Source organism: Odontesthes bonariensis, chromosome 16 (genome assembly GCF_027942865.1).
Source record: "Odontesthes bonariensis isolate fOdoBon6 chromosome 16, fOdoBon6.hap1, whole genome shotgun sequence".
NCBI lineage: Eukaryota > Metazoa > Chordata > Actinopteri > Atheriniformes > Atherinopsidae > Odontesthes > Odontesthes bonariensis.
The window spans coordinates 34,393,080-34,415,093 of NC_134521.1; the positions used below are offsets into that span (position 1 = coordinate 34,393,080).

The 22,014-nt window shown below is 41.4% G+C and overlaps 1 protein-coding gene across 4 annotated transcripts in view; it reads right to left on the reverse strand.

Moving 5' to 3' along the window:
* LOC142401498 (glutamate receptor 1-like) overlaps positions 1-22,014 on the reverse strand; it is a 196,518-nt gene that overhangs the window by 79,579 nt on the left and 94,925 nt on the right. For all 4 annotated transcript variants that reach the window (XM_075486943.1, XM_075486942.1, XM_075486944.1 and 1 more), the window contains one exon: positions 5,115-5,299. In XM_075486943.1, the coding sequence (XP_075343058.1) occupies positions 5,115-5,299 (185 nt within the window). The remainder of the gene's footprint in view (positions 1-5,114; positions 5,300-22,014) is intronic.

Sequence of the window (22,014 nt, forward strand, 5' to 3'; positions counted from 1 at the left end):
TAAAGGTTGTCAGAGCAACTTCTGCCGATTCTATTCTTCCTGTAGATTATATTCAGAACAGTCCCGATCACAGAAGAAACATCTTTCAACACTCCTGACAGTTCAACCGTCAGAAATCTGGGAGTGACCTTTGACCTTTGACCTGAGGTCGGACGAACAAATTAACAATGTCGTCAGGACTAGTTTTTTCCAGCTGCGTCTCCTGGCCAAAGTTAAAATGTTTTTAAGTCGTCATGACCTTGAGAAAGCCATCCATGCCCATATAAATTCAAGGTCAGACTATTGCAATGCACTTTATGTCGGCGTCTCCCGGTCTTCTCTCAGTCACCTTCAGCTGGTGCAGAACGCTGCTGCCCGTCTTTTAACCAACACCAACAGACGTGTGCACATCACTCCTGTTCTTAACTCCCTCCATTGGCTTCCTGTCCTTTATAGAACTGATTTTAAACTTTTAATGTTTGTTTTTAAAGCTCTTAACGGCCTCGCCCCATCGTATTTATCTGAGCTTTTAACAGTCCTGGTAGAGCTCTGAGGTCAGCAGATCAGTTTCTGCTGGAAGTGCCCAGGTCAGAATACAAACCCTGGGGTGACCGAGCCTTTTCCCAAAGCTGCCCCCAGGCTCTGGAATAAGCCCCCCGTCCAGCTGCGTCTTATTTCTGACCTGGGCCTCTTCAGATCTAGGTTAAAATCCTACTTATTTAGGATTGCTTTTAATATCCAGTAGTATGATGACAGAAAAAATTATCGGAAAACAGAGTCTCTTCAGTCAAAGGCTTCTTCAGTTTGGATGCAAAACGGACTGCTACAGGAAATCTTTCCTGCCCACAGCCATCAGCATCTATAATAACTCCTTGATTTAATTGAGTTACATCAACATTTAATTTCCCTCTGGGATAAATAAAGTATTTTTGAATTTGAATTTGAATTTGAATTGAATTTGACACTTTTATCTTATTTTATTTTAATCGATTTTGTTGTATTTTTTTGCTTTCACTGTTCTTTTATTGTTTTTACTTCTTCTTCTCTTTATTTGTTACCTGCTGTAAAGCACTTTGTACACCGTAAGGATTGTCTGTAAAGGGCTGTATAAATAAAGTACATTTACTCTCTGTGGTCAGTCGGTCATGTTTATGTTTATGTATTTGGCAGAAGCTTTTATCCAAAGACTTACAGGCGGGGTAAGGGCGTCTTACCTAAGGACCCCTACTGGAGGTGGTACCTTTCATGCAGGGCATTTGAACCCACCTACATGAAAGGTGGCAATCTTACCTCCACACTCTCCAGTACAGTCATCAGTGATGCTGAAATCAAAGCTCTCTGTTAGAATCCAAACAGCTGCAGACCAAACATGTTCGGCAGCTCTGAAGGTAAATGCACTGCGGCGTTGGTCTGAGATTCATCCATGTGATACGACATGACTTCAGACCTGCAGTGAACTGATATCTGCATCTAAATACTGCAGAGAAGGGGCTCGGTTTAAAGTAGGGATGCACCGATACTGGTATCGGGACGATACTATTCTAATATACTCGTACTCGTTAAAGTTAAAGGATAAGACCGGTTTTTTGACATTGGGCACTTGATTTCACATTATAACATGATGTTCTACTCACCCCTGCTTGTTGTTGAACATTTGGAGCTGTTCCGAAGATATTCGCGAGGCGTCTGGCTGCTCTCTTGAGATATTCGGCCATGAAACGGTTTCCTATGGGCAAGCTTATACAGGCACAAACTATGCTGTTTATAATTTATTAATTACTCTACACTAGCACTGATAACGTGGAGGTGCGTCGCTTACTTAAAAAAATCCGGGTTATTGTCATTTTGATTTTTTTGTCGTAAAGTGGGTGTTACTGACGTCCTCGTCGTGCTACTGCCACAGACAGCCCACAGACCTGCTGCCTATTTATTCATTCGGCTAAAATTCAAAATTAGTAACCCGGATTTTTTTTAGTAAGCGACGCACCTCCGCGTTATCAGTGCTGGTGTAGAGTAATTAATAAATTATAAACAGCATAGTTTGTGCCTGTTTAAGCTTGCCCATAGGAAACCGTTTCATGGCCAAATATCTCAAGAGAGCAGCCAGACGCCTCTCAAATATCTTCGGAACAGCTCCAAATGTTCAACAACAAGCAGGGGTGAGTAGAACATCATGTTATAATGTGAAATCAAGGGCCCATTGTCAAAAAACCGGTCTTATCCTTTAACCGATACCATGAACCGGTACCAATTTATTGCATGCTTTTCATTTTTGTTGTATTTTTTTTGATTGGCAACAAGGGGAGATGTCGAGCTAATCAGGAACAGTGTGGTTAGGCTAGTGAGACCAAAACCTGTTTCCCAATTCATTCAATTTTTTTGTGGTAGAAGTATCGGCATCGGTACTCGGTATCGCCAAGTACTCAGATCCAAGTATCTGTGACGTATCAGTTTGAAAAAAAGTGGTATCGCTGCATCCCTAGTTTAAAGTCTACCGGTTTGGGTTTGTGGTCCAGGAACCATCCTATTTTCATGGAAGAGCTCCACTGAGCTTTTTTTTGTGAAATCTCAAAGTTTTTTGACACATTTGCAGCTGCGAAAGTTTGCATGAAGGAGCAGCTGCTGGAAGCAACGGATCCCAAAAGATCCAAAATCCAGACGAGTTGAAGAGGAGATGTCGAAGGTGAAGGGCAGCAGCGAGAGAAAGGAGGAGGAAGTTTAGACCCTTTTTTTTTAAACTTTGTTAACTTGAAGTTAACACAGACGAGGTCACGATGGAAATATCAGGATTATGAGCAATTTTATTGATACTACAATATATATCGATATTTTGTTTCCCAATAAAGTATCAATTTTTCAGCTGCGAATATCGAATTTTTTAAATAAATTTTTATTGAATTCATTTTTTTAAAGCAAACTTTATTGAAAAGTCAGACATTACAATTAGTGAAAACACAGAACATTAAGGTGATACAATACAATACCAGGGGGTCACATTATAAAAAACAACATTTTAGTTCATAAAAATGTTGTATAAAGTGCACAGCTCTCAAGTTTGTGACATGTTCATTTGTTTCTGTTTGTCTGGCTGTGTTGTCCTTCCGGTTCAAAGGTCGGACCACCGGTCCAATCAGCGACGATTCATTGAAATCACACTGTCCCTTTTTTCCCCCCAGAAAATGATGTAAATGTATCGAATCGTATCGAATCGAATCGTGTCGTATCGTGTCATGTCATGTCGTTTCCAAACTGATCATTTTGTTTCGTATCGAATCGAATCGTATCGAATCGTATCGTATCGAATCGTATCGAATCGTAGCGAATCGTATCGAATCGAATCGTATCGCATCGAATCGTATCGAATTGTATCGTATCGAATTGAATCGAATTGTATCGAATTGAATCGAATTGAATCGTATCGTATCGTAATGCATAGTATCGAACTGAATCGTATCGAATCCCATCGAATCGTATCGTATAGAAACGTATCAAATCGTATTGTATCGTATCGTATCGCATACGAATCGAATCGCATCGAATCGAATCGTATCGAATCGTATAAAATCGTATCGTATCGCATACGAATCGAATCGCATCGAATTGTATCGTATCGAATCGAAACGAATCGTATCGTATCGTATTGAATCGTATAAAATCGTATCGTATCGCATACGAATCGAATCGCATCGAATTGTATCGTATCGAATCGAAACGAATCGTATCGTATCGTATCATATCGAATTGAATCGTATCGTGAGATTAGTATATCGCTACAGCCCTAATCAGGAAGCAGTTTTTCATCGAGCCACAGCTGTAAACGTCTGTTTCAGACTCCCAACGCCTCTGTTTCTGGCTCTCAGACAGAGACTGCAGACAGGGTGGTAAACGTTAATGAAAAACAGCGCAGTGTCACAGAAGTTGTTGCAGAAAATCAGCAGGATTCCACTCTAAAGTCATTCTTTTTACCTGAGAACCTTCAGGAATCTCTGTTTTTACTCCGTTTCTGACATTCTTGAAGGGAATGAGCCGACCTGCATCCTTGGAAAGTCTCTGAGGCACTGGACTCACGCTCAATTAAAGATTTGTTATGCAGCGTCATGGGATCGTTTGATTCCACACGCCTTCTTTTCTCCTAAAATCTGGCACCTGCATATCCCACAATGCACTTCAGAAACCAGTCCGAGCTGAGGCTCAGGTGTGCCGTGCTGAGCTAGCCTGCAGCAGAGCTCAGCATCAGTCTACGGAGGTTCGGTTTCAGGCTCTGGAGTTCTCATAAAGCAAACATCTACTCCACGCTGCTCATCTGTGGACACCTGGCAGGAAACGGCGTCGCATTCAGAGGCGAACTTACTGTTGTTCAGACAGTTGTGTTAAAGTGAAACAGCTGTAATGGGCTCATAACAGCTTGCAGACAGCAGCAGCTTCCCAAAGGGAACAAAGAGGAGGAAGTGACACCAACCAGAGATGCACTGAGGCTGGAATAAAGAAGATTGTTTGGTCAGCTTCATTCGTGCACAGGTTGCTCATTTTTCAGCCTCGTTACGGCTTCATGACAAAAAAGAAAAACTAATCACATTTAATGAAAACGGTCTAATTAATCTCTGTCTCCCATCTGCTTATTATACTCTGATAAACAGCTCTGATCTACTCACACTTACAGGATTATTGGTCTTTGTTTGAGCCACAGATCCAAAAAAAAACAGCAAATGAAATATAACTGAATTAATTAAGGACACGAGGACGGGTCTGAACGGGGATCCGCGGGGTGACTGCTGGTGCGAATCTAATTAAGAATCAATACAAACGACGGTTACAGTATTTGATCCATGTGAAAAGCATCTTTCAGCTCAGCCATCTGCTCTCAGATCTGTACGCTCTCATAAAGCTGCAGCTGCTGCCGTCTCACATGAGGAGGTAATCACTTCCACGCCTGGAAACAGCGAAACCATCACTGAAATATCACGTAAAAAGCATCATTTAACTGTCTTATCTCTGCACTGGTTTCACATCAATAAGACCTGTGAAGGAATGTGGAAAAGGGGTTCTTATAGAGCGGCGGGTCCACTCATGTGGTCCACATGTCTGCATGTAAACTAAATGATTCGATAATAGCTTAGAGTCAGTGAGTGTTTTACCAGGTTGAGGATGGAGTTGAGGCGCTCCAGCTCGCAGTCGATGATGATCTGGAAGTCCTTCTTGTAGTCGAGGTCGGCCAGCAGCTTGATGAAGGCTGCCTCTGTCAGAGTGTCCAAGTTGATGGAGGTGACCTGCCAGCTGTGCTCTGCCGCCGTGTCCAGGATCCTCTGCAGCACCGCCAGACCTGAGAGGCCAAAATGAAACGCATATGTGAACATGTTCACTGGTTGTATGTTGGTGTTTAATCAGTTTAATCCAGTTTAAAAAGTTTAATCCATAAAATTTACAAACACATAAATACGTCTCTGCTTTGGAGCTATGAAACAGAGGAAAACAAGAGATTTACAATAAAGTTTGATGAAATTAGAGGTTTTCCAGATGGAACAAAACTGTGCAAAAGTCTTGAGTCGTTTCTTTACTGTCAGGAAAACAGGAAACAGCTGCAGAGATTCACTGAAACGTGAAGCTGAACCCAGAATCTGAGTCAGAACCAGAGTTAGTTCAGTTCTGAGCAGCTTTAAAGTGAATATCTGCTCTGAGCTCCTTTATCCTCCAGGAGTCTTTGATGCTGTCAATCACTCAGTTGTCATGGTTACTGGCAGCCTGCTTTGGCAGAGCTGAAGCACAGCAGAGAGGGAGGGGGCGGGGCCTGAGCTTCTACAGTCAAAAACATCAACATTTATCCAATTTATTAAAGCAAATTGAATGTTTTTTTTTGCTTAGATTGAAGACAAAGACTTTTCCCATAAGTTTCTGATTCTCAGTTCAGTTCCAGCGGCAGAGATTCACTGAAACATGTTCAAACTTTAATCTAAACCCAGAATCTGAGGTTAAAAACAGAGTTAGTTCAGTTCTGAGCAGCTTTAAAGTGAATATCTGCTCTGAGCTCCTTTATCCTCCAACACAGCCTGAACCCTCTCAGACGAGCTTTCTGTCCTTTCTTTAAGGAGTCTTCAGGAATAGTTCTCCAGGCTTCTTGAAGGACATCCCAAAGCTCTTCTTTGGATGTGGGCTGCCTTTTGTTCCGTTCTCTCCCAACATGATCCCACACCTGCTTCAGTAATGTTGAGCTCCGGGCTCTGGGGAGGATTCATCCCTCCATCAGACCTGCTGCCACTGATTTTCAGCCCACTTCTTGTGTCCTTTGGCACAGCTCAGCCTTTTCTCCCTGTTTCCCTTCCTTAAGAACGGCTTCTTGACAGCCACCCTTCCATGGAGCCCATTTCTGATGAGGCTTGGGCCAACAGCAGATGGATCAGCTGAAGGTCCAGATGCATCTCTCAGCTCCTGTGTCAGGTCTTTGCTGTATTTTTTCCTCTTTCTTGAGGACATCACTTTCAGATCCTGTTCATCTGCTGTAGATAGTTCTTTAGGCCTGACACTTCTTCTTTTGTCCACTTGTCCAGTTTCCTCAAATGTTTTAAGGACACACTGCACACCATGCTGAGATATGCCAAGTTTTCAGCTAACAGCTCTTTGGGAATCACCTTGTTGCTGCAGAAATCCTGTTTTCTGTCTGCCAGACTGTGTTATCTTTGCTGTTTTTCACACATGCAGCTAAAGAAATGGGAACAAATCTTAATTCCAGTCTAAAACCCACAAAGAGCTTCTAGATTATTCATTTCTGGTGGCATAAAACAGTTTAATCATTTAATTTATATTAATTGTTCCATAATTAGTCATTAGTTTATATCTTATATTCCTTTTTAAGCTTTAAATTGAATCTTATTTACTTTTTCGTGATGTTGTTTAACATATAATTTTAGTTTTTTTTCCCTACTTTTAGACGTTCATTTTTTGGGATTAGGATTTTTTTACAACTGAATTTCTTATATTAATTTGACTATTTTGGTAACTGAAAACAGTTTTAAACGTAAATGTACAAAAAAGTTGAAACTATGAAGCTGTTTTTCAGAGATGCAGCTAAAGAAATGGGAACAAATGATGTGTCTCTGTGACAGGCTGCTGGGAACAAAGTGCCTAAAGATCCAGTTTAAAATGGCTTCTTTGCTAAGTTGTCTGTTCTGTGTGGACACAACACTGGTTCATCCCTTGAGTTAGGAGCCTTTTTCCTGCCTGAATGGTTCATAGCTCAGAGTTAAGTGGCTTAAAGCAATACAATGTAACTTCTCAAAAAGCCCATTATGGAGCTCCCCCTACAGGCTTGGAGGTAATGTACGGTTACACTGTCGTAAATACAACACCCTTTCGCTTTCACGTTTCACGTTTGTTGACGAACCGGCGAGGAGTCAGAAGGTGCAAGCTATGTCGACCGAGAAGGTAAGAGTAATCAAATGTACCTGGGAGCGTGAGAGGGGCCTATTTGTTTTTGCGGTAGGTGTGCCAGAAAGCAAGTCGAAGTACTTCCGCTCAGCTCCCGGGCCGGTCCAGCAAAGTTACATAGCGCAGTTTTTCCAACTCAGACCCCCAAAGGGCATAGGAGACAGGCCAATCGTAATATTAAAACTCATTCCAGCCGCACAATTTTTTTCAAGCTGTTATTTTAAGGTAGAAATGTTACATAGTATTGCTTTAACAAAGAAAAAACTAATTCCTCTGAAGATGCTCAGGTACAAGGACTGGATTGAAGATGAGGGAAGAAGCAAAAAATGTCAAAAGAGAAACTCTGAAAGAGCTTCAGGAAGCTGCAGAACTGTTGATCAGGACACTTTAAAGGTTACCATAGAAGAAGAAGCTGAGGATCAGCACCACGGACAGCTACTCAGGTATTACTGCAGGCAGAGCAGCACGGAGACATTAATGATCCTTACTGATTATGTTCCTAATTAGATTTCTATTATCATGTTAAAGAATCAGCACCTTGGACAGAGTCTCATCTGAATACAGAGTTAGAATGAAGGATTCATATGAAATGTGATGACTGAGCAGCCCAAAAGCTTCTTCTAGTTTTATTGTTTTATTAATTAACACATGATTAATAAATTACTGCTCAGATATTTACAGAGAATGACAGGAATCACTGCTACAGACCAGCATCACTATTATTGTAGGAGTTATTTCTCTATTTTAGTTAAGTCTTAGAATTTAGATTTATTTTATATTATTTGCTTATTTTTTGGTTGATAATTAGTATTTTTGTTTAATTTTAGTTAGTTTAGGATAAATTGGTTTGTAATTCTTATTTTTTTTGTTTGGGAAATGGGCGTTTTACACATAAATACTTGGGTTTTAGGGAGCTTTGGACTCACTTGGGTGGTCACATGGTTTTTTACCAGTCATCAGTCAATCAGTGGGTGAACAGGTAAGGCAATCAGGCTGAAAGTGCGGGAATCAGAGCAGGAGAGGCAGGAAGGGATCCTGTGAAGCTTGCCATGTTTGGTTTTGCCTGCAAACTTGGAATGAATCCACGATGAACTACATTTTTTGGACGTTTTGGACCTTTTTGTGCTGCGTAAACCAGAAACCAAAAAGTGCGTCAAGTGACTATTTGTTTATTTTTAGTTTGATTACCTTTAAGTCAAAAGTTTTATCTATTATTGTCATGCATAAATAGTCACTACAGTTATCATCATTCATCTTCAATGAATGTAGAGCCTTTAACGGCCGTGCAGGGATCAGCACCACGGACAGTGATCAGCACCACGGACAGTTACACCAAAGTCTTAAAGGAATCAGAAAGTATTTCAGGTTTTTAAGTTGCTAGTAGGAGATAATGATGCAGGTGTTTATATATTAGTGGGATTTTACACAAGAATATCAATTATTTTGCCAATTGTCTCTAATCAATCAGTGATTAAATCTGTAGAATATTAATAAATGGTCAAATAAAAACTGAAAAGAGGATTGGAAACTCTTTACTTTTACATGAAAACCCGAATAATCAGTCAGTCAGTTATCAAAGTTTGGTGGAGAATTTTTATTCATGGTTTTATCCAGTTTTACACACCTAAACTTAACTGTTTGTTTAAATAAGTGGCATCAATAACTTCAGATTCTGTTTTCTTCTTGTTGTCATTAAAGTGAAAACAGCAGCAATTGAATAATTCTGACTCTGAGTGTTTAAAGTTTCCTTATTCTGACACTAGTTTTACCTCCAGTGCATGAATAATCTATTAATTATAAATATTTACTCTATAAATGCTCAAAGGAGATCTGGAGATCTTTAAAAGCCTTGTGTGGGAGGTAACGATACTTTATTTGCTCCTTATTTATTCAGCTTATTCAGTCCTGCAGTCAGCAAAACAGAATCAGTTTGTGCATCTTTAAACATCGTCCGCTCTTTTTCTACGACCGAACAAGTTTTCTGCTCTGCGCTTGAAAAACCCTGAGTCAACGATTACACCAGCATTTAACTGTGTATTTAACACACATATATATATCTATAGATATTTATATTAAATACACATGACTCACACCGTGTTCAAAAGACAATTCAGGAAAATTCACTTAGACTTCAAAGACCAGACAGACACTGACAACAAGACTTCAAAGACACTGTGTGACGCAAACACACAGATGCTTATGCAGAGATCTCTATCAGGACATCTTTCATTCCCATTCATATACCTGTCTCATCAGAATTGAGCTGAGTCAGCGTTCATCCCTGATCGTGTCTCAGACGGATTATATAGACACACTTTTTATCGACATCATCACACCGTCGGGAGTCAGCGGAGCAAACGGGCATCGGCTCCAAAGTTTCTGTAAAACTTGGACGTGTGTAATTTTTCTGACATTAAAGGGATAGTTCGCCTCTTTTGACATGAAGCTGTATGACATCCCATATTAGCAACATCATTTATGAACGTCTTCTTACCCCCTGCTGCGTCCTGTGAGCAGAGTTCCAGCCTCGTTTTGGTGTTGATGAAGGTAGTCCGGCTAGTTGGCTGGGGTTTAAAAAATAAAGCGTTTTTAAACCCCAGCCTAAAGCAGCGCGGAGGCGACATCAGGAGACGTTTCTCCAGATGTGAAGATGTGAAGACAAAGTGACTCCTGAGTCACGTTGAGGAAAACATGTCGGGTTGAAGCTGTTCTCCCATGTCCTGCTGCTCTGCTTCTGTCTGCAACAGAGCGTTTGTGCTGAGCTGATAAAGAATATGACAAGACATGGTTCTGTACTGGATAATTCAGCAGGCCAGGGCCACCTGACACAGATGGAAACCGACTTTCTTTTGTGAGGAAGTGAACGCGCAGCTAGCGTAGATTCGTTCTGTGATCAGCGGATAATTAACTTTGCTACAGAAAACGCTGCAAAGACAAAGATTAAAGCGCAAAAAAGCCAAGAAAGGAACAAAGATGCAAAGCAGGAAGTGTCACAAATGACGGAGAAGATGGCAGCTGGTACAGGACAAAGACGGTCCATAAAATCAGTGGTTTTATCAGACTGAAAGATGCTCTGCAGAGGTGGAGTCTGCTGATCAAAGATCAAACTTTAAGACTTTTTGACCTTTACAAGATGATTGTTTGCATATATATGTGCAGAGTATTTATGCAACAGCTAACTGGACCTCGTGCATGTATAAGATGTACATGGACAAAGGTTAAATTAAGACACGACTAATCTAATTTAAGGTAGTTTAAGTTAAATGATGGTAAATGATTTCTCTGTATAAATGTACTTTCTGCTGAGCTGAAACTGTCCGTCTGACCTGGTTGTGTTAGTTCTGGTAATAATAATCTGTGTTATGGTAATAAAGAGACTGTCAGAGTCATTTATAACCAATAACTCTGACAGTGAACAGAAGGAAAACTGGTATTTCTTCATTAAATGATCAGATGTTGGATTAAAGCTTCCAAACCAAAGCAACTCTTATCCTCTATGGAATATATTTTATGGACAAAAATACTCTGAAATCAGCCACTTTGCACAATGTGTTGGACCAGTGTGCACAAAGCATGATTAGTGTCATGTTCAACATCTGCAGCAGTCATTCACAGTCAGCATACAAGAAAGTGCTGTTACTGCGGAGAAAGTGAATCACTTGCAAGTTTAAACTCTTCAGAGCGCTTTTACAACCTTCTCCTCAAATTGAACTGGGGATGCAGCTGTGCTCCGATTTATCCTCGATCCAGCAGATGCATCACAGTCGCACTTAAAGCAACAGATACTGGAGCAGTTCATCTGGAGCAGTTCATCTGGAGCAGTTCATCTGGAGCAGTTCATCTGGAGCAGTTCATCTGGAGCAGTTCCTCTGGAGTAGTTCCTCTGGAGCAGTTCCTCTGGAGCAGTTCCTCTGGAGCAGTTCATCTGGAGCAGTTCATCTGGAGCAGTTCCTCTGGAGTAGTTCCTCTGGAGTAGTTCCTCTGGAGCAGTTCCTCTGGAGCAGTTCATCTGGAGCAGTTCATCTGGAGCAGTTCCTCTGGAGCAGTTCCTCTGGAGCAGTTCCTCTGGAGCAGTTCATCTGGAGCAGTTCCTCTGGAGCAGTTCCTCTGGAGCAGTTCATCTGGAGCAGTTCATCTGGAGCAGTTCCTCTGGAGCAGTTCCTCTGGAGCAGTTCCTCTGGAACAGTTCCTGTGGAGCAGGTCATCTGGAGCAGTTCCCTATGGATGATCTAATTAGTGCCTAAATAAATATGTGCTTACATTTAGGCAGAAGACATCATAGGAATGTATTTCCTTTCAGACTGCTGCATGAATGTGGATAAATGTGTCTTCTCACCACCTCTGAATGCGTCCCTGATCTGTCCTGAGTGCTGATCCCCAACGATCTGCGTTAATATCAGACGTAAACAGAGCTTTAGCTGTTTCTAAGAGGAGCAGTGTGCACGTTTTTATGTCATAATGACTTTATGGGGACTTCCTGTAAATGTGTGCAACGGTATTTTTGATGGGTAAGAGTTGGTCTTAGAGCTAAGATTAGAATTGGGTTGATGGTTAGGGTCAGGATTGAGCATTCGGTTATGATTATGAGTGTTTCTCCACCAGAAAATAGAAACAAATGTTTGTTTTTCAGTTTACTTCCTCAACTTTCTGGAGTAAGATTCGACTTCTTGTTTCTGTTCTTGCTGTCGGTGCGTCGCTCTCTGACAGAGAATATACGATCACCTCTGAAAGGTTTGTGCTCATTACGGCCCGTACACCGACGCTGTTTACAGCTGCCGCTGAGGCTCAGCTCAGCATGTGTTAACATAACCGACAACCTTCAATTAAAGCCACAGCAGAGCGAGACAAGAGCGAACATCAGTCACTGAGGAGAAAAAGGAAGAACAATAATTATAGATGGGTGATAAAAATAGAGCATGGAAATAGGTGGCATACAAAAGAGATTCAGAGGAGTCTTATAAACACTAATCTGCTCTCAGTTCTGTGTCTAATTTCCATAAACATAATGTGTGCATGTCATTTACTGTTAATGCAAGAAGAAATGAAGAGGAGAAAAGAGGGGGATGATCTGTGGAAAAAAAGGAGTGGATGAGCACAGACAAGAGAAGCGAACGCGTCGATACAAAAGGAAAAAGTGAACGTTTGGGCGAAGATGTGACGAGAAAAGAGATGAAATGAAAGACAAAAGGAAGAATAACACCGTGGGGATTAAAAGAAAATGTGAAAATGAAAGGTAATATGAGGACAAAAAGAAGGAAAAGGGAAAGAAAACGTGAGGAGGGAAAATAATGAGCAAAGATGAGGTGGAAAGAGAAAGACTGAGGGAGGAAATTGGAAAGCAAAGACGGCCGATATAAAGGGAGAAGCAGAAATCAGGAGGAAGGACAGGATGATAATAAGAAAAAGGATGGAGAGATGTTTTTCAGATGATTATAGCATCAGTCCTAATCTGTCCTGACAGGCTGATTACCTAAAGTGGGCCGAGAACCAGCCAAAACCGGTCCAAGAGGTCAGAACCAGCCAAAACCGGTCCAACAGGGTCAGAGCCAGCCAAAACCAACCAGCCAAAACCGGTCCAACAGGGTCAGAGCCAGCCAAAACCGGTCCAAGAGGTCAGAACCAGCCAAAACCGGTCCAACAGGGTCAGAACCAGCCAAAACTGGTCCAACAGGGTCAAAACCAGCCAAAACCAACCAACCAAAACCGGTCCAACAGGGTCAGAGCCAGCCAAAACCAACCAGCCAAAACCGGTCCAACAGGGTCAGAACCAGCCAAAACCGGTCCAACAGGGTCAGAGCCAGCCAAAACCAACCAGCCAAAACCGGACCAGCAGGGTCAGAACCAGCCAAAACCGTCCCAACAGGGTCAGAACCAGCCAAAACCGGCCCAACAGGGTCAGAACCAGCCAAAACCAGCCCAGCAGGGTCAGAACCAGCCAAAACCGGTCCAACATTGCACTTAATAACTCAGTCTGGTTGTAATTTAGCCAATAAACTGATCCTTTCGGTGCCATGTGACCCCACTGACGGAGGCTACGTTAAGCTCTGGATGGTGTCGGCCCGGATGAGGTCCATGCTGGTCGTATGTTTTAGAGTTTAAAAAATGATTTAGTCACGTCTAATGTTGAGGAAATTCAATCCTGGGTGTCTGGGGACAGAGAAACCTTGTTTTATAGATTTTAGGCGCCCATGTTTAACACACTTTATTGGATATTATTGTATGTTTGATCGGCTAAGCAGAGGAGATGAATAAAGTCTTTTGTGCATTTATTCAGGTGAAAACCTCTTAAAGGAGCGTTCCCACGCCATGGATGGGTTGGGTTGCCAGGTTGATCGAACAAAGAGCCAAACAAGCTAATGAACTGTTATCTTGTCATGATGGGACTCACCACAACAACCCTGGACCTCCATAAGTCAGCTGTGGTCCTACACCAGGTTTAAGCTTACAGTTTTTTTTCAATCACTAACAATCGCTTACCCATACTTCAGATACTTTTTCTAAACTCTTAACACAATTAGCACAGCATGGGTATTTTGTGGCCATACCATTCACACATTTCATGTCGTTTCACACAATATGCAGTCAAACACATTTTCTTAACAGACAAGCTATACCCCCCAACAAAATTATGGATTGTTTTTGTATTATTTACGAATGTTAACACACAACATCCCACAATAGCAAAAACAATATTCAAAACCTTAGATACAGTATAAAAACCTCTGCTTCTGCAGTGATATCAGTTCAAAAACAGTATATCTCAGCTGATAATTAACAAACAATTGAATAATTGACACACAGCTGATTTACGTTAATTTATGTTTATAAATTGGGCCAACCACAGCTGACTCCAGTCTGGCTTAGGCTCAGTGGCTTTGAAGAGTGATATTTTTGGAAACAGAAACAGAAAAAGACAAACACTGTAATGTCTGGATGAGGAAGAGTAAGAGCAAGGGGCCCAGGGAGAAGAGCAGGCCCAGTGAGAGGTGCAGTGAGAGGTGCAGGAGCAGTGAGAGGAGCAGGAGCAGTGAGAGGAGCAGGGCCAGGGAGAAGAGCAGGCCCAGTGAGAGGTGCAGTGAGAGGAGCAGGTGCAGTGAGAGGAGCAGGCCCAGTGAGAGGTGCAGTGAGAGGAGCAGGTGCAGTGAGAGGAGCAGGTGCAGTGAGAGGAGCAGGCCCAGTGAGAGGTGCAGTGAGAGGAGCAGGTGCAGTGAGAGGAGCAGGTGCAGTGAGAGGAGCATGGCCAGGGAGAAGAGCAGGCCCAGTGAGAGGTGCAGTGAGAGGTGCAGGAGCAGTGAGAGGAGCAGGAGCAGTGAGAGGAGCAGGGCCAGGGAGAAGAGCAGGCCCAGTGAGAGGTGCAGTGAGAGGAGCAGGTGCAGTGAGAGGAGCAGGCCCAAGGAGAGGTGCAGTGAGAGGTGCAGGAGCAGTGAGAGGAGCAGGTGCAGTGAGAGGAGCAGGTGCAGTGAGAGGAGCAGGGCCAGGGAGAAGAGCAGGCCCAAGGAGAGGTGCAGTGAGAGGTGCAGGAGCAGTGAGAGGAGCAGGTGCAGTGAGAGGAGCAGGTGCAGTGAGAGGAGCAGGGCCAGGGAGAAGAGCAGGCCCAAGGAGGGGGCAAGGTAGAGGTGTAAGAATGCGTGGTGGTGGCATCCCAAGGGCTGCAAGAACAGTAGTCAGTGATGAAATTCGTGCCACTATCATTGACCATGTAATCAACCACGGTCTTTCACTAAGAGAGGCTGGTGAAAGAGTGCAGCCCAATTTGAGGCGGTCAACGGTTGCCTCCATTATACGCATCTTTCAACAAACCAACAGGTAAGTATTGCTTTTTACATGGATTGTTTCTATTCCCACTTGACATGTCAATAAGGGCATACAGTAATGCATATGTTGATTTTTTTTTTTTTTTTTTTTGTCCCTCCCTCTGGGGGAAGAGGAAAGCTCCTCAATAATGATCAAGAGCTTGCCATTGTAGAAATGGTTGTTACAAATAATGGAATAAAGCTACGTGAAATTCAAACCAGAATTGTGGAGGACCATGAGATATTTGACAATATCGACAGCATCAGCCTCACAACCATTACACGGACATTGTCCAAACACAGAGTACGGATGAAGCAGCTCTACACTGCTCCCTTTGAGAGGAACAGTGAGAGAGTCAAGGCGCTACGACCACAACATATCCAGGTATAGTACTGTATATTCAATTCAATGTCCAGTTCTATAAGCTTTGCACTTTGCAAGTAGGTAACCTACACAGTAATAGGTTACAGTACAGTATGGTATACAGTAATGAGATTTACATAAACTTTGTTTCAGAGAGTTATGGAATTGGAGGCCAACCAGGCCCCTCATGAATTCATATACATAGATGAGGCAGGATTCAATCTGGCCCAAAGGCGTGGACGAAATGTAATTGGAAAAAGGGCCACAGTTGATGTGCCAGGTCAGAGAGGGGCAAACATCACCATGTGTGCAGCAATGCAAATGCAGGATTACTCCTTCACAGATGTCAGGTTGGACCCTACAATACCGAGCGCCTCCTTGCCTTTCTCAATGATCTCCACCATCGCCTGGTTCCAGAGCAGGATCAGCAGGGTGAAAACATGAGGACCTTTGTGATCACCTGGGACAATGTGGCTTTCCACCATTCACAAGCCATAACTACATGGTTTGAAGTCCACCCAAGATTGGTACGTCTCTTCCTTCCACCCTATTCACCTTTCCTCAACCCCATAGAGGAGTTCTTTTCTGCATGGAGGTGGAAGGTTTATGACCATCAGCCACCAGATGTCCCTCCTTGAAGCCATGGATGCTGGCTGCAGGGACATCACAGTTGATGATTGCCAAGGGTAGATCCGACATACCAAGCGGTTTTATCCCAGGTGCCTCGCCTTGGATAATATCAGATGCGATGTTGATGAAAACATGTGGCCTAACCCTGAAGATCGCAGAGATCAGTAATCAGTAATTTTGTGCTTTTTTTTAGTCCCCCGCCCCCTTTTTATCTGGACTATTTGCAGTTGTTTTTTTGTTCAGAATGCTCTTGTGTATTTCATGGATATTTTGTTCACTGTAAGTGAACTGTTTTCTGTTCTATCATATTGTAAACAGTATTTCTACTGTACCTCCTGTAGTAAACAGTAAAGGAAAATAAAAACGTATTTGCTTTTTACTGGAATGCCTTTGAATGTGAACATTACATGTGGACATACAGTTTCCAACCAAGAAATTTAGTGAAAAAACGGTGGATTTCATGTTTTGCATGCAAATACCTGTAAAACTGAAACATAAAAGTCTATGCAGTTTTTGTAATGTCAACAATAGCCAGTATTATGAAACCTGGTGTACTCCTTTTGACTGCATGTACCTTGTGAAGTGTAAACAAGTGTTATTCTTTGACAGAATAATTTCATTTTGAGTCAGATTTCCAGTGTTTTGGTAAAGTTAATGTGTGCAGAGAAAGATGTGTTCTATTTTGAAATGAAGAGTTATTATATATTTAACAAAATGTGTTTTTGAGAAGAAAATTATCCATTTGGCCAATTGTGTTTTGTAGGTGTGAGTCTGTGTTAAGAGTTTAGAAAAAGTATCTGAAGTATGGGTAAGCGCTTGTTAGCGATGGAAAAAAACTGTAATATGACCTGGGCCTCTCCAAATCTCGGCTAAAAACCTACTTATTTAGGATTGCTTTTAATACCCAGTAGCAGAGATGGGGACTCGAGTCGACTCAAGTTGCTGTTTTGATGACTTGTGGCTTGACTTGACAAAAAATAAAAGACTTGAGACTCGACTCGGACTTGGAAGTTAAAGACTCGGCACTTGACTTGACTTGAGACATGATGACTTGAATGACTTGAGTGTTAAGCATCTAGCATAACTTCGAACTGTGTTCGTCATTTGAAGATCCATTCTGACCACTAAGTGCTTGTCAAATTAGCTAATATTATCCTCTTAGCCTAGTCGGTAGTTAGCTAACGTTAGCTTGATATGATACGGGGTGGACAGGTTGGACATATTGGCCAATGATGTTTACTGACAGTTACTTATATCTTGTCTTTTCTCTTTATTAAGATCAGATTCTGCAGGTAAAATTGCAATAATAAGGTGACTTGACTGACTGGACTTGCCCAAGAAAAAATTGAAATGAGACTTGAAAGCTAAGACTTGGGACTTACTTGAGACTTGCACATGTGTGACTTGGTCCCATCTCTGCCCAGTAGTATGATGACAATTTTATCTTATTCGATTTTGTTGTATTTTATTGCTTTCACTGTTCTTTTGTTTTTATTTGTTTTTACTTCTTCTTCTCTTTATTTATTACCTGCTGTAAAGCACTTTGGTACATTGTAAGGAATGTCTGTAAAGGGCTGTATAAATAAAATGCATTTACATTTAAGTGAATAAATTCAGCAACAAAAGTTCAACAACAGACAATCAACACGACAGATTCTGACTAACGGATCAGGCCGGAGGCAGAAAGTGTTTGGAAATAAAACCTGAACGTTTTGGTTTAACGGATAAAGACAAACTCAGAAACGTGCCGATGTTCTGACAGAAAGAAACTGAGGTCAGAGGGACTCCGGAGCAACTTTTAATTAGTGGAGTTCCAACAACTGAGCACAAAAGAAGCTTCTGTTCCGGCTTTAAATGTGTCTACTGGTGCGTGAATGTGCGACTGACTGAGAGCGTGTGGGCGGGCGCACATGTGTTAGCCAGACATCAGACCAGCCATGCGGCAGCATTTATGTCCAAAAAAAAAATCAGGTTCATGTTCAATTACACACGGTGTGTTCATGCGAGCCGATGCTCCGGTTCATCTTCCAGCAGCTGCTGTCCGTCCGTCTGTCCGGTTTTTATCCTTTATCTGTTCCACACCCGTCAGATGCCTTGCTCAAAGGCACCGTCCACACTAACAGAGGACGGGGGTGGACATGTAAAAGCGCTCTGAGTTTTGTGGACGGTTCAGAAAACAGAGGAAGGATGAAGATCTACGGCTCCGGTTTGATGCTTTCTGGAGCTCAAAGTGATCAAACTCTAGGATAAATTGATATTAAGTCTTTTCTGCCTCTTACACACAGTCCAACAGCCAATCAGAGGGACTAAACAAGGTGAGGCTGCGTTTCAGTTTGATGCTCCTAAAATCTGGAGCAGTCTTCCAGAAGATGTGAGACAGGCCTCAACTCTGACAATGTTTAAATCCAGGCTGAAAACACTTCTGTTTAGCTGTGCATATGACACCTGAAAGTATTTTATCTGCACTCTTTGCTTTTAAATTAATTAATTAATGATTATTTTTAATGGGTTTTTATTTTCTATTTTTTTTATTTATTTATTTATTTTACGATTTTATTGCCTTCTTGTGATTTTATGTAGCTGTAAAGCACTTTGAATTACCTTGTGTACAAATTGTGCTCTACAAACAAAATTGCCTTGCCTTACATCAGGGGTGTCAAACTCATTTTGTGGCCAGATGTAACTTCTAAATGTAACTACTCCTTAATGTTAAATAACTCTGAATTTATTACTTATTCAAGTTACAAATATTACATATATATTTGCATAGATGTAAAAACATATGTTTGCGTGTTGCTCTGTTGTTATATCAGAATCAGAATCAGAATCAGCTTTATTGGCCAGGTTTGACTAAACAAACAAGGAATTTGACTCCGGTACAACTTCACTCACAAAGTACAACACTCAACAATAACATGAAATAATAAAAATTTGAAATGCAGAACAGTAAGAGTGGAATTGATTATAAATATAAATAAATAGCAACTATGGGTGGGAATGCTATTCCTTGGTGTTCAACAGAGTGACTGCTTGGGGGAAGAAGCTGTCTTTGTGTCGTCTGGTTTTGGCAAGCAGTGCCCCGTATCGTCTGCCAGAGGGGGGGAAATCAGTTTGTGACCAGGATGTGAGTCTGTCTGCAGAGATTTTTACTGCCCTTTCCCTGGCCCTGGACCGGTACAGGTCCTGTATGGAAGGGAGGCCAGTTCCAATAATCCTCTCTGCAGCCCTAATTGTCCGTTGCAGTTTGGCCCTGTCTCGTTTGGTGGCTGACCCAAACCAGACAGTGATGGAGGTGCAGATGACATAAATCATGAATCCTTTTAATTTGTTTACGGTCTTCAGTCTCTTTAACTTTCTCCAGCATTTTTAAAAATTACAGCAAGAAGGTGTCTGTCATGTTTTAACAGTTAATTATATTTGTGTGAAAAGTCTCCTGGAATAATCAACACAATGGTTTAACGTTTGTTATTTATAAAAACACAACTTGGTATTAAAGCTAACATGAATAACAACAACAAATATCCATTAAACACTTTGTTTTTCATAGTGTTTAGATGAATAATTATGTTTTTATTTAGGGCTGGGCGAGTTAACTCGTTATTATCACGTTAACTCGTTAATTATTTAACGCAGAGAAATATGTTATCCTGCATTAATGCAGGTGTTTTTTGTTTTTTGGGGGGCAGAGAGACAGGAAGCAAGGGGCAGAGAGAGGGGGAACAACACGCAGCACAGGACCGTCCGATGCGGGACTCAAATCGGGGCCAGCTGCAGGGAGGACTATAGCCTCTGTACATGGGGCACCTGCTCAACCCACTACGCCACGGACCACCCCTGTTTTATTATTATTTTTATTTTGTAAAAGTCTGTTGATCATAGGCTTTTATTTTGTAAAAGTCTGTTGCTCATGGGCTTTTATTTTGTAAAAGTCTGTTGCTCACAGGCTTTTATTTTGTAAAAGTCTGTTGCTGTCTGCTGTTGAACCAGAAAAGAAAGTAATCGGTGGATCCACCAAACATGGAGAAGGGTAAGGAACTTTTACTCGGCCATTTTCATGTTAAAGTTCTTCCAGACGGCGGAGTGGACAGAACCAAAGTCATCTGTAAACTCTGCCAAGTTGAATTGTCTTCTCAGCGTAGTAGTTCCAGTCTAAAATATCACTTAAAGGCAAAACACACAACTGATAGCAGCAAGTCATTCAAGGAAACAGACAGTGGAGCGAGGCTTCTACATAAAAACTACAGAAAGATGCTGATGTTAAAAGTGTGTTTGCACAACAAATGTTATGGCACTTTCATTCATATGGCAACACATTTAAAATAAAGCTAAATGCTAAAAGCTATACACTACTTTTGGATTCATTTTTGGATTCTGTGTACAAATGTGATTAATCGTGATTAATCAGGGAAATCATGTGATTAATTAGATTAAACATTTTAATCGTTGCCCAGCCCTAATTATTAAACCAAGTTTAAGACGTCCATCTAAGACATCATGTGAGAAAACCTTTCGTCATGGCGTTTCAGTGATGCTCAATGAGCAAAACAAGAGGTTTCGTGCCAAAGTCAGACTTTAAAACATCCGTCAACAACTTGTTTTTCAGTTTTCTGCAGAAGAAAACCCGACAGGAAGCAACCCTGAATGAAACACCTCAGCATCCGTCCATCGTTCAGGATGGACGCACAGACGAGAGGAAGAAAGGGGAAGAAATTCCTGCTGTGCCGTTCGGTTGTAAGGCTGTATCCATGGCAACAGGACAGAACAGCAATTGTGGGATGAGTCAGAGTCGATAACTTTTCCATCTGACTGTTTGTTGAATAAAAGTCAGAGCAGGACAGCGAGTTCATTTAAGCAATAAACGACTGGGCCATTGATGTCCGTCTGTACTGTCCACACACACACGTGCACGCACACGCGCACACACACGTGCACACACACGTGCACGCACATGTAAAAAGCCTTCGGACTCTGCTGCAGACGGAAGGAAGACGCAGAGGAACAGACAGAGGAGACACAAACATGTAAATAAAGCAAAGGAGGCAGGAAATAAACGGATTTACTTGGTTTTAAAACATTTTCTCAGGCTCTAAATGAGTTTTAACACCTGCTAAAGACTTGATTATTCTCACTTCTGACTGTTAAACCTCAGGTTTATTAAAAGGTGCATTAACTTTGTCACATACCTGACTTCTCAGTACCCTATGAACACCAACATTTTAACCACTTAAGGTGTCCGTGCGCCCTACTTTAACGGTAACGTACTGTAAGGAGTGATGATCTGTTCCCATGCATAATTCAAGCCAAACTTCATAATGATCAAGAGCTTGCCATTGTAGAAATGGTTGTTACAAATAATGGAATAAAGCTACGTGAAATTCAAACCAGAATTGTGGAGGACCATGAGATATTTGACAATATCGACAGCATCAGCCTCACATATTCATAGTGAATATTTAATTGTTTGTTTTTTTATTGGAGTTCATTTAAAAACCTGAAGAAACCTGTTGGTCAGTTAAAGATTTGCGATATATCAAATTATTAGGTTATTGTCTTGTTATTGTCTTATTATAGTCTTACGCAACACACTTTAAAACTATTATTTTCATGAAGTTACAGCTTTAAATTAGGACTGGGGGAGTTAACTCGTTATTATCGTTTTAACTCATTAATTATTCAATACCGATAAATATATTATCGTGCATTTCGCAGGTTTTATGTTTTGTAATTATTTTTTTTAATTAAAAAAATTAAAGAATAATAATATTTTTTTATTATTAAAAATATCATTAAAATATTAAAATTGTGTTTGCACAACAAATGTTATGGCAA